The following is a 13,103-nucleotide window of genomic DNA, read 5'->3' as shown; positions in this document are numbered from 1 at the left end:
ATGATGTAACAAAGTGGCATCATTGGCAGCCCCATGTTCTGTCCCATGTAATGTACCAGGAAATGGCAAATTTGAAATAGAAATGGCTACAAGGGTGCAAGTTTTTTAAAGATTTAAATAGTAATATAATAAAAGAGGAAAATCAGTATAATTTCTAGTAACTCGCAGTTTGTATTTTCTGGTCTGCTGTGTGAAACATCTAGTTGCAATAGGTTACTAGACCAAACTTTTAAAGGAGAAGGAAAGGTTAAAACTAAGTTAGCTGCATTATAAAGGTCTATGTAAATACAGTCATAGGCACTCACAGAAAAGCTGCACTGAGTCTTCTATCTTCTTTTTTGGGAACATGTTTTTCGGTATGAGACTTCCTCTCTTTTAGGGCTCCTTCAGGTTTGGGGATTGAGTCTGCTCAGTTCTCTCCTCTCCCCCTCTCTTCTCCTGCTCCCCCTCCCAAAAGAATGCATAATAACTCACTTCCCTCACCCTTAGGAATGTGTGATCTGAGCTTCTAATGCCTATAACTGCAGCAGGAAGCTACCAAGACCAAGCTAAATGGCAGCTGCTATCAGATGGAGTTTCTAGGGCTTTTTACTCAGGTATAGTAAAGCTTTCTGCAGAATAAATATATTGTTCTAGGTGGCACTAATCTATTGGCAGTAAAATGCCAAAATGACTTTCCTTCTCCTTTAATATTTTAGATCTCATGGTGACTTCTTTGTTATTTGGTCCTAGGAACATCGGCAAAGCTCAGAGCATTCAATGCAATGGTAAATCACAATGCCAAACGTCTGTGTTTGATTAAAGATGATACAGTCTCTTGTGTAGACAACTGTCTGTTTAAGGGGAACCTGAACCAGTAAATAAGTGATCACATGGTTCCAAATAAGGACCATGCTCTGTGAACGGTACTGTACATTCACTTGGTAATTTAGCTCTTTGCAGCTGTCTACAACAGAACACAGACTGAACACACTCTAGTGCCAATGCCATTAGAAGGCAATTCGCTTACAAATTTGATTTCAATGTAAGGAAGTCCAAAAAAAAAAAATCTATGCAAACATTTAGAGGTCATGCAAACTGTGTAGTGCCTGTATGGAAATTAATCCAAGACTTTAGCACCAAGAAGCAGGAATGCTATCTATTGTCCCTCTGTAATGCCCACTGTGAACATATGCTAATCAAGGCAATGAAATGAAAAGTGTGTTTTTTGCCTTTTAATATTTCTTTACGGTGATTTGTTTTACTGTGGCTATGGCCCAAGAGCAATCATTACTGCCAAAGCAGCAAACAAAACTTCATGCTTCGTTTTCTACTCACTAGAATAAGAGGTTCCATGAGTAAGGATGGACCAAAACAGGAAATTCCATGAGTAAGCAATCATCATTTTGAGGTATAATTATGGTCTATAGGCTAAAGTACTTGAAGCAGTTCCAACTGTAGTCAATAGAAGCCACTATACTGACATTTCAAGCATTTTGATAATTGCTACCATGATCAAAAAGCCCTTTGTACCATAGGCTTCTGCTGTAACAACAGCAGAGACATTAAATATCATGTACAACTGCACGTGCAGTGTGACAAGTGTAATTTCAGAGGCAATTCACTATGTTTTTTTTTTTTCACCCAAAATGCATTTTTTTTCTCAGCAATTCAATATATGCCACTGAGGAGGGGGAGTTGTGTCCAGCTCAATTGTGGCCAATGTGTCAAAATGCAAGCAAGTGTGCTCTGACATCGATCAGATGCAAATTTGGTTAAAATGTTCTGAATGCTGTAATTTATGCTGCTTGATGTCAAAATTGTGCCTTCTTTTATAGGCGCATCTTCCACTGTGTGTTATGATGCTGGCCCATGTGGGAACAGGGTGGTGGCAGTAGCTCCAGGGTTCCCCAGGATGCAAATTCGAGCATTTGTAAACAACAACAGTAAATTATTCCTAGGAACCAGTGCCCTATTTAAATAAACAATATACTGTTACTCTTTACTAATCCAAACCCAATAATAGGTTTATGTTAGGTATGTACTCTGCTTTTTGTTTTAAAGTCTCAAGTCTACTGTTACATACTTCCATGATCTAGACTGGAGTGCTAATAATTTTATTAGCCTTATATTGAACTGCTAATTTAAAATGTTCTGGTTCTGAGTAAAGGCTTTTTGGCCAATGAGAGATCATTTTCAACTGCCTTGTTAGGAGTCTGTCAGGATAAGTGCTGGGAACCATTCCTTTATTGTCACACAACATCGTTCCTGAGTTCTTTCAATTTATTGCCTTCGTCTCAGAGTTTATGAAGTGCTATATATTCTGAGGGAAAGTGCCAAACCTTAAAGCTTATCTATAAATTCTCTTATGGAACAATGAGGATGTGAAAAACACAGCTGACAATAACCTGAAGGATTTTTATTTTTGCACTGGCATGGAATTCATATTTTGCCACTGAAAACCACAACGTGGCACCATAAGAATTTGAGGCTCGTGTGACAGGGTGATAGGCAAAGTTTACTTTGCAATAAAACAAGTGCCAAGGGTTGTTGATTCCTGCCAGATCCAGTATGTGGACATGATGCCAGAATCTAAATGCTTGACATGGTTTGCCTAATTTTTAAGACCTTTTTAAGAAAATATTAATTACAGCCTTCTTGGTTTTCTGCATTTAATCACACTGCTCAAGGGCTACATAATGGGGACTTTGTCCAAGTTAAAGCAGGAAAGCTGGAAGCCGGATAAATAGATTAATGTGGAACATGCAAAAATTACACCAGGAATGCTACGTGGATGTAACCCATGGGGTAAGCAGCTCAAACTGAAATGGTTGGCTGAGGATGAGGGGAACTGTAACTTAACAACAGTCAGGGAGCCACAGGATGCCTATCACTGGCCAGGCTCACTGGCACCATCTTTATCACAAATTACTGCCAAGTTTCAGAATAAATTCAATTCCTGGCTTGTGCCTTTACTCTTTAGCTTTCCAAGAGTGAAATAGTTTGGAAGATTAACGTTAGATCTTTACTTAAGAAAGAAACTAACTTGAGAGACCTAAAAATCAGCCAGACAGAACCTGTGTGTATATGAACAACCACACAACATTATGGGAACATCACTTTTAGCTCATTGAGTCCATGGACAAACCAAGTTATCGCCCTGTGTTTCAAGTACATAACCTTAGATTGCAACCTTTAAGGCTCAAGAATCTACAAACCAGCACCGAGTCCTTTTGATATGGTACCAATGTGATGTATTTATCTTACAACTGAAAAAGGACAGGCCCTTAACAGGAAAGCAGAAAATAATGTACATCCTAAAACTGAAATGTTTTTTAATTATTACATAATGAGACAATGCAAATTACGTTAAGGCTTCAATCATAGTTGAATAGTCATCAATACTACATGACTTGTGCATAGCAATGCTTAATAAGTTTTGCGTCTTGTTCTTAGCATGTTACATAGAGAGGGTAGTACAATTTCTAGTGGTGTTTCAAAGGGTAGCACTTTATATTATTATTACGTTTACCCAGTTCAGAACAATTTCACAGTTCTGCAGGTGAAAATATCAACTCAGTGGCACAGTGAATGTAAATATGTAACATATAAATGCTAATGTAATGTACATTAAGTGCAATGGATTAACTACTGTGCTCAAAGATTTGCCAAGGACAATCAACAACTGTATTTTGGGAGCAACATAATTTACTTTAACAATCATCTTAAGGCATTAAATGGAATTCTGAATCTTTAACACAGAATTTGCGGAATCCTGAATGAATAAGGAAAGGGGACAAAATCCGAGAACATAGCGCACAGAAAAATGCTGTGATTTCCTTAATCATGTGATCTAAAGTCACATTATTTCAAGGGTTAAGATTCAGTTTAGCAAGGCACAAAAGCAGAATCTCTAACCAAATCTGGAACTCAGTGCATCCCTACTAGGAACGTTAAGGGTAGAACCATAAAATCACCTTCTTAATGTAGTCCTGTAGATCAGCCCTAACCTGCACTGAAGCCACATTACAATCTCTTCTAATCGGCCAACCTTGTGAACAGGAGATTCACATCACAGTACAGGTATAGGACCCGTTATCCGGAATGCACGGGACCAAGGGTATTCTGGATAAGGGGTCTTTCCATAATTTGGATCTCCATACCTAAAGTAAACTTACTAAAAAACGGTTTTATTACTACAGAGAAAAAGAAAATCAGTTTTAAAGTGGACCTGTCACCCAGCCATAAAAAGCTGAATAATAAAAGTCCTTTTCAAGTTAAACATGAAACCCAAATTCCTTTTTTTTAATAACACATCCATACCCTTTATAAAGACATTTAAAAATCCCAGCTGTCAATCATATATTGCCTGCCCCGCCCCTATGCCTTTGGCATAGAGGCGGGGCAGACAATACCTTTAGCTTTCCATTCAGCATTTCCTAGATGTCACTACACTTCACACTTTTCCCCTCCCTCCCCATCACCTAACAGTGTCCACAAAATGGCAGCTGCCTGCTTGCTGTGATTGAATAGTTCCAAGACTGAAGGCAACAAGGTTTATACTATCTGTATAGTGTAAATAAGGTTTATTTTGCTCGACTAGCATGATAGAAAAGAATTTGGAGTTTTTTCTTAGGGTGACAGGTCCCCTTTAAAATTCTGAATTATTTGATTAAAATGGAGTCTATGGGAGACAGGCTTTCCGTAATTTGGAGCTTTCTGGATAAAGGGTTTCCAGATAAGGGATCCCATACCTGTACAAAAGACTACTAGTTGGCCTTTTATTGCAGCACTACAGACAAAAATGTAAAGTGCAAGATACAAACACAGATATATTTAGTAGTGAAAAGATGTTTCAACTGTCGCTTTAAAGAAGTAAAAAAAAGGTCATGTATTAAATATCAAATCAATTTCTGGGAATGTTTCAGCATTATCAAGTATCGCATTTAATTGGGTATGACATAATTTATGATTGTCGCATATTACAGACAGAAGTCTGTTGACCACAAAGCAAAGTCTTCCTTAAAAGTTATTCGTTAAAGTGGCTCCTTTAACGGAAGTCTGATTTATTTACATTGGCTCAGACCTGTCCGTTATTTTTAGCAATGCACAAATTACTTAAACTCCCTTTGCTACAGCACCTCAAGGACATGTAATTCTACATGATCCAGAAATTTCAGTACAAATGTTAATGATATGTGGAAATTATCTTAATTACTAGCATTAGGGAGAAAGGGTTTGATGGGTGAGATCATGGCTGAATGTATATCACAAATCTGAATCTCCCTGCACAGTTTAGCCAGAAGCTTTTCCCAACACCTGTTCTGACCCACATTTAATCCCAGTTGTTGCAGAAGGGCCCCATGATATGCACTGCCCTTGGAAAGCCAAACCACAGAGCACAGCTCTGTAAGTCTTATAACTAGAACCAATCAAAGATAAATACAATTACTAGGATTATGTTTATACTAACTATGAAAAGAATGCGAGGATTGTATCTACGCAGCAATATTCTGTGCCTGACAAATCAATGCCAAAACCTCATAAACTTCTCAAAAGCTTAGTTATTACAATTCCCAGGAACAGCAGTGCAGGAGCTGGTCAGTCAGCACTCATCACTTAGACTGTTTAGGGTAGGAGTGCCCAGATATAATTGATGAGGGCTCTACATTAGTGCATCTAGGCCTACCACCTCAAGTTACACAGCAATGGAAACTATAACTTGCACTGTCAGCTGAACAACTGGTTATACCCAAAAGGGTGCTCTAATAGAACTGTTTATAGATCAACTACCAACCAGCTCTACTGGTAGATCACAATCTACAAGGTACCTTTTGGGCACCCCTGCTTTAAATGGATCTTTATATCCATATGTTTAAGAGCAGGCCCTCAATGAGCAGTACTTATGGCAGACACATAAAATCAAGTAGATTTATTGAAGTAGCAAAGAAATGGCCTTACATATTTTGTGCTCTCATAACACTAAAAGGGGAACTCTGGCTTCCGGACTAAAATTTGTTAAAGGACAAGGAAAGGTACAATCACTGGGGGGTGCGAAAATGTAAGGCACCTCCTAACAGCCCCAGCTGCAAAATGTTTCTTCTCTTTCTGCATTATTTGAAATCCTGGCAATGGAGGAGGGACTAAAAGATTGATCTTACAAAATTGTAACAACTTCTCCAAAGCTTAGAGACTGCATGCAGGACCTTCATAATACACAATGCATTGCACTGTAATGTTTCTTTCCTATGATATCACATGTACAGGGAATTGTGGGGTTTAGAGGATGCAGGCTGAAGACAAGCTGTGGACAGTCAGCCAGATCAGCAGGAGAGCAGGCGGCTGGGCTTAGGTAATTGTTTCAAACCACATTATTACATTAAAGAAAAGGCTGCATACGTTTTATTTGATGTATATTGCAAAGTTGCTTGAAATTATGTTTACTTTAACCATATAACCCTATGATAACGTTTTTTGAGAACACAAAACGTGTAAGGCCACCTCTGTTTTTGGTACGTCAATAAATCAACTTGATTTCACATGTCTACCTTAATGACTGCTCATTGAGTGCCTGCTCTCAAGCATATGGTTATATCCACTCCCCTAGCAGAAGGCTCAGGGTGGTGCACCTGGACCTCTTTATGCCTATGGTGAGTTTTGGATGAGTTTATTTGTTTTTTGATCTTAACAGATCCTTAGTCACATTCCGATGTGAAAGTATTGCGCCGGATTTACATTGAGGTGTACAACGTAAAGACTTTGCGTTAATTCGTAGCACGCAATATTAGTGCACGCTATTACGTATGTAACTGTTACTTTCTGAAAACTACCGCTCTGAAAATTACCATTTCCCTAAACACTGGAGGATGCATCACTCTAGGGTGAACACTCCATCTTGTCACCACAGACAATCACCAGCTGCAATTTTGTTTAGTAGCGCCTACTCCTGGGAGGTGTTATGTTTAACAGTAATTATCGCCCCATTTTATGTTTTAAATGCTTAAAACATGTCTGTGAATTATGCGTTTGTATTATTTCTATTAGATAATTATCGCAATGCAATGGGCATAACGCTTTGCAATATGAGTACTAAGACATGCAAAATTACTTTGATGGATCGTTACTTAATGAACAAACACTTTTAAACGCATAAAACTATGTGTTAAGTGTTAACGACCTTTAGTGATTCGGCCCCTATATATTTTAAAGGGGAACTGTCACACAAATAAAAATTTAATATAACATTCACCATACTGAAATAAGAAACTAAATTAAATAGAATCAATTACAGATTTTGAACCGTTTCTGAAATAATTAAGTTGATCTTCACTAGCCCTCTCAGCATATGTCTCCCTTCATTTTCTATTTATACAGGAGTTGGGTGTCAGATTATGATTGGCAGTTAGATCCAATATATGTTTTAGGGGGCTCCCTTTCCTAGCAGGTTTCTCAAATTACTGATTCCAGCACAAACACAATCTAACAAAGTTACTGACTTTGGCACAAGTTCTGTATGTAGAGAGACAGGATTTCTGGTGAAATTAAAAGAGTGATCTCTAATACATTTTGGTAAAAGAAGCCCCCCCATAAAGATATATTGGATCTAACTGTCGTTTAAATCAGACTCCCAACTCCTGCATGAAGAGAGAATGAAGAAAGGCAGATGCTGAGAGGGGGAAAGTGAAAAGAAACTTGATTGGTCACAATTTGATTTAATTGATTATGTTTTAAATGTTTCTTATTTCAGTAATGATGAACCTTATGTTAAATTTTAATTTTCGCGATAGTTCTCCTTTAAGAAAAAACTATTTCCCAGATCCCATACCTATTATTGTGCCTATGTTTAAGGTGTTAAGGGTAACTTATATTCTAACACTGTTAAAGAGATGCTAAGATTTCTTTTTATTTTACAATTTTAGATATTTTATACTACTAACTTAGCATGGTCTACAATGCACACAAATAATACATTTACATGTTACAGGGGCCATATACTAGACCTAAACGTCAGTTTCACAAATGTAAGGCCTTGTGTAAGTACATGCTCCTTCTGTGAAACTCTGCCACAATCGTATGAATGGGAAAGGTGCACATGATACATATGCTGTATATCTAGCCATTCTCTACTGGTATTGCCGTAAGTATTTTGAACTCCTTACAAACGTACACATTATTCTAAACAATTATCTCGATCTAGCCTTCAGTGTCTCTTACAATGGTGAATCGTCTTCTCCCTTGCCTCTTTCTGTTGGGGTTCTTCAAGGCTCTGTCCTGGGCCCCCTACTATTTTCTCTCTATACCTCCTCACTTGGCAAATTAATCAATTCTTTTGGCTTTCAGTACCACCTCTATGCTGATGTTACTCAGATCTATCTTTCCTCTCCTGATCTCAACCCAGAGCTTCTAACTCGTGTCTCTTCCTGCCTGTCCGCTATCTCCACTTGGATGTCCCAAAGTTACCTTAAATTAAACCTCTCTAAGACTGAATTGGTTCTCTTTCCCCCATCCAACGCCCACATTGTTCCCGAGGTATCTATAACAGTTAACAATTTCACCATCCTTGATTCTGCCCTGTCCTTCACTACTCATATCCAATCACTTATCAAATCATGTCACTTTCACCTAAGAAATATTTCCAAAATACAATCATTTATCACCCAAGATGCTGCCAAAATTCTTATTCACTCTCTTATAATATCTCACCTGGACTACTGTAACTCCCTATTAACTGGCCTTCCCCTCCAAAGACTATCCCCTCTCCAGTCCATAATGAATACTGCTGCCAGGCTCATACACCTCTCCAACCGCTCCTCCTCTGCCGTGCCACTCTGCCAATCCCTGCACTGGCTTCCCCTACCATCCAGGATAAAATTCAAACTAATGACTCTCACATTCAAAGCAGTTCATAACTCTGCCCCACCCTACATCTCTGAACTCATCTCTAGGTACCATCCAACCCGCTTGTTACGCTCCTCTACTGACCTGCTCCTCAACTCCTCTCTCATTCCCTCCTCACACCTCCTCCCTCCTCCTCTTCACATTCAAGACTTTGCAAGGGCTGCCCCCCTTCTCTGGAATTCGCTCCCACAACTTTCTCCCAATCTCTCTGCCTTCAAGAGATCTCTAAAAACGCATTTATTTAGAGAAGCTTACCCTAATCTTGTTTAAAATAACCTCAGTGTGCCGTTAAAAGCAATAACCTGTGCCACACCTCTCACAACTCTGTCATGCCCATTCCCACACCTTGTGTCTCAACCCTTTCTCCTTGTAGATTGTAAGCTCTCTTGGGCAGGGCCCTCTTCACCTCTTGTATAGGTTATTGATTGCTTTATATGTTACTCTGTATGTCCAATGTATGAAACCCTCTTATTGTACAGCACTGCGGAATATGTTGGCGCTTTATATATAAATGTTAATAATAATATCTAGAGGATAAATAAAAACAAAACATACTTACTTTTCAGATGATGTCAACGGCTCTCCATCTTTGGCCCAAGTAATTTTTGTAATACTATCCCCAGCCACTTCACACTGTATAGTGATACGCTGTGTATTGTTGGTAAAAAAGGCAGAATTTCCAATAATTAAATGCAAGGTTCTGTTAGTGGACATTACTTGACCTGGTTTTTGCTTGCGAATAATCTGTTGCCACTGCTTGCCACTTTCTACTTCTGCGTCTTTAATGTTGAAATGCACTGACGCATACGGTTCTTTGTTTATATACTTGGTGTCTGATTTGTTGTTTTCAGTGGTTTGTTTCCACTTATCAGTTGTGGACTGAGGCTTGGAAAGTTCATTTACAACGTGTGAGATGATTTGTGATGCAAAGTCATCACTTATTTCCCCAGCTTCAATAAGCTCACTCATATTCTTTACTAGAGCTTCAAACTGAGCTGTGTCCATACTATAAGCACCTTGTAGAACTGCTGCTTCCAACCTCTTCTCTTTAAAGTCTTGGGAGCCATATACCTCAGCTGAGTTGCTCACCAGGGTTTCAAGATTCCGTAAGACCAGTTCCTCTTGCGCCTGGCTGTCTTCCAGATACAAATTATTTTTCTTATTCCATGATTTCCACATTTTGCTCATTTTATGCCATTTTGCTCCTAAATTATTAGCTTCATTATGATCTTTTTCAAAACTCGGAGCTTCTAGAAGTCTATTATCTCTGCCAATAAGCTTGAGAACAAAAGTTTCATGTGCTGAGTTTGCAATACACTTATATACCCCAATATCCTGCGCCTCTAGGTTATGTATCTTTAGTGATCCAGATTTTGTAACCCCAAGTTTTTTGGAATATTTCAGTGGCTGGTCATCTTTTTCCCATTTTATAAGTGATTTTTGGATCCCCCGCACCGGGCATTTAATGACGACTGAAGTTTTCGGAAGTAAATAGGCTCTACTACCAATAGTAAAATTAATGCGTTTTTCTTGTCTAGTTTGAATATAGACACGGTGGATGCTAAGGATTTCCGGGGATTCGGGGCTGGTTTCTCTGTTTGGGTTATGTTGTTTAGCTGGTTTGAAAAAAAAGAGAATATTCAATTATAAACAGAACGGATATAAACTCTTCTCAAAATAAAAGATGAATTTTTAGCAGCCTAACTAGTGGTATGCTATTTTATGCCACTTTAGATATCAATTTATTTAAAAACTGCAGTCATTTAGGCTCCTCTAAAGAGAATGACACCCCCCTCATCTTTAAATCACATATACATTTTTATTATAATATTAGATATATTTTTACTTGTATGTCATACTTGTTTAGCATGAATTCTCTTTAAAACCTCTGAAGTGTTTCAGAAACAAACACAGGAAAACCAGGAAATATTTTTTTTTCATTTAAGCTCAAACAAGTTAACTAGTACAGGTATAGGACCTGTTATCCAAAATGCTCGGGACATAGGGTTTTCCGGATAAGGGATCTTTCCATAATTTGGATCTCCATACCTTAAGTCTACAAAAAAATAAACCTGATAGGATTATTTTGCCAACAATAAGGATTAATTATATTTTAGCTGGGGCCAAGTACAAGGTACTATTTTATTATTAAAGAGAAAAAAAAGAGATCATTTTTAAAAATTTTAATTATTTGCTTAAAATTGAGCATATGGGAGATGGCCTTCCCATAATTCGGAATTTTCTGAAAAACAGATCCTATACCTACATTTACAACAAGACTCTACATTTGCGTACAGTATTCAGGAGATAAATAACAATTGTCGATGCTAAATAAGAGATGTATAGCACAAAGCTAAAGCAAAGATTTACTTTCCCTAAGTCCCTAAGTTATTATACAAGACAATGTTGTTACTGATTAAGTGAAAGGAGTGTTTCTGCTCTGAACCAACAAACAAAGCCTTATTCCTCTGGTAAGACTGACACAAACACTAAGGGGCACATTCTTTAAAGTACGACAGGTCCGAATACAAAAAAATTGTATTTTTTCTAAAGTTTACAACTTTTGCGTATTTTCTGAGATATTTTCGTACATTTGTGCGATTTTTTGGTACTTCGCATCAAAAAGCGCGACAATTTGTGCAACAAAATCATATTTATCGCGCCGAGTACGAAAGTTTTGGATTCATCCAAGCTTCGGTATAGTGACTTTCCTTGGGCCAGGTTGGAGCTGCAGAGTGCCATTGAGCCCTATGGGAGACTTTCCTTGGGCCAGGTTGGAGCTGCAGAGTGCCAATGAGCCCTATGGGAGACTTTCCTTGGGCCGGGTTGGAGCTGCAGAGTGCCATTGAGTCCTATGGGAGACTTTCCTTGGGCCGGGTTGGAGCTACAGAGTGCCATTGAGCCCTATGGGAGACTTTCCTTGGGCCAGGTTGGAGCTACAGAGTGCCAATGAGCCCTATGGGAGACTTTCCTTGGGCCAGGTTGGAGCTGCAGAGTGCCATTGAGCCCTATGGGAGACTTTCCTTGGGCCGGGTTGGAGCTACAGAGTGCCATTGAGCCCTATGGGAGACTTTCCTTGGGCCAGGTTGGAGCTACAGAGTGCCAATGAGCCCTATGGGAGACTTTCCTTGGGCCAGGTTGGAGCTGCAGAGTGCCATTGAGCCCTATGGGAGACTTTCCTTGGGCCGGGTTGGAGCTACAGAGTGCCATTGAGCCCTATGGGAGACTTTCCTTGGGCCAGGTTGGAGCTACAGAGTGCCATTGAGCCCTATGGGAGACTTTCCTTGGGCCAGGTTGGAGCTGCAGAGTGCCATTGAGTCCTATGGGAGGCTTCCAAAATCCTGCACTGAAGGTTCAAAGTCAGAAATCTTTTCCTGATGTTTACGATCGTCAAGCAAGAAAAAATCATACTTTGCAGAGCAAAGTACAAATTTTTCGTACTAGCATATACAATTTTTTCGTACTTTAAAAAGCATAATACAAAAAAAATCTTATTTAATATGATTTTTTGTATCATGCTTTTTAAAGTACGAAAATCATATTTTGATAAATCTGCCCCTAAGGATTAGCTGCTAATTACATACAGTAGCCTAGCAATTAATTAGTTCAATATTATGGGTATAATACTGAACTGGTTCCCAAAGGTAAAACATTTTCTTCCACTCTCAAGTAAATGAAATGAATTCACCAATGTTTTTCAACAATCACTCTACGCTATATCATTTGTGCAGCCACCACCTTGCCAACTAGTTCTCCATCATTAGTTACGCCAAGCCATTCTCTTTTAATTAAACCGTTTGCCAAGAGAATTCTTGAAAATCCTTGGGGCTTTCTAAAGTGCTAAATTCACAACAGAGTGGCATGTTAATCTTAAATAAATCCCAAGGAAAGAGTCTGTTGCATAGAGCACTCTCAACAATTTCTGCTTACTATAAATTCATATAAAGCCTAAGCAGTGCTTTTTAACATGGCAAATGTGTCGGCTTTTCTAGATCAAAAGCAAATATATGTCACTTTTTTCATTTGCACATTCTTTTCATTCCCTAATCATTAGATGCATACTTGACTGCACCTGCAGCTAGTTTGGATGTTTTCAAAGACGGCTAATGCTTCAGGCCACCATCAGCCATACATACACATCTTTGCAGTGCTAAGCCACAGCGCACCTTATAAACTGTTTCAATAATCTTATGGCATTTGCTCAGGACTGCCCCGTACAAAAATAT

The 13,103-nt window shown here is 38.7% G+C and overlaps 1 protein-coding gene across 3 annotated transcripts in view; it reads right to left on the bottom strand.

The window, feature by feature from the left end:
• adamtsl3 (ADAMTS like 3) overlaps window positions 1–13,103 on the bottom strand; it is a 283,620-nt gene that overhangs the window by 25,938 nt on the left and 244,579 nt on the right. For all 3 annotated transcript variants that reach the window (XM_031899211.1, XM_031899210.1, XM_012959518.3), the window contains one exon: window positions 9,437–10,493. In XM_031899211.1, the coding sequence (XP_031755071.1) occupies window positions 9,437–10,493 (1,057 nt within the window). The remainder of the gene's footprint in view (window positions 1–9,436; window positions 10,494–13,103) is intronic.

Source organism: Xenopus tropicalis, chromosome 3, assembly GCF_000004195.4.
Source record: "Xenopus tropicalis strain Nigerian chromosome 3, UCB_Xtro_10.0, whole genome shotgun sequence".
In the NCBI taxonomy this organism is placed as follows: Eukaryota; Metazoa; Chordata; class Amphibia; order Anura; family Pipidae; genus Xenopus; species Xenopus tropicalis.
This window is presented reverse-complemented; position numbering and strand designations above follow the sequence as displayed.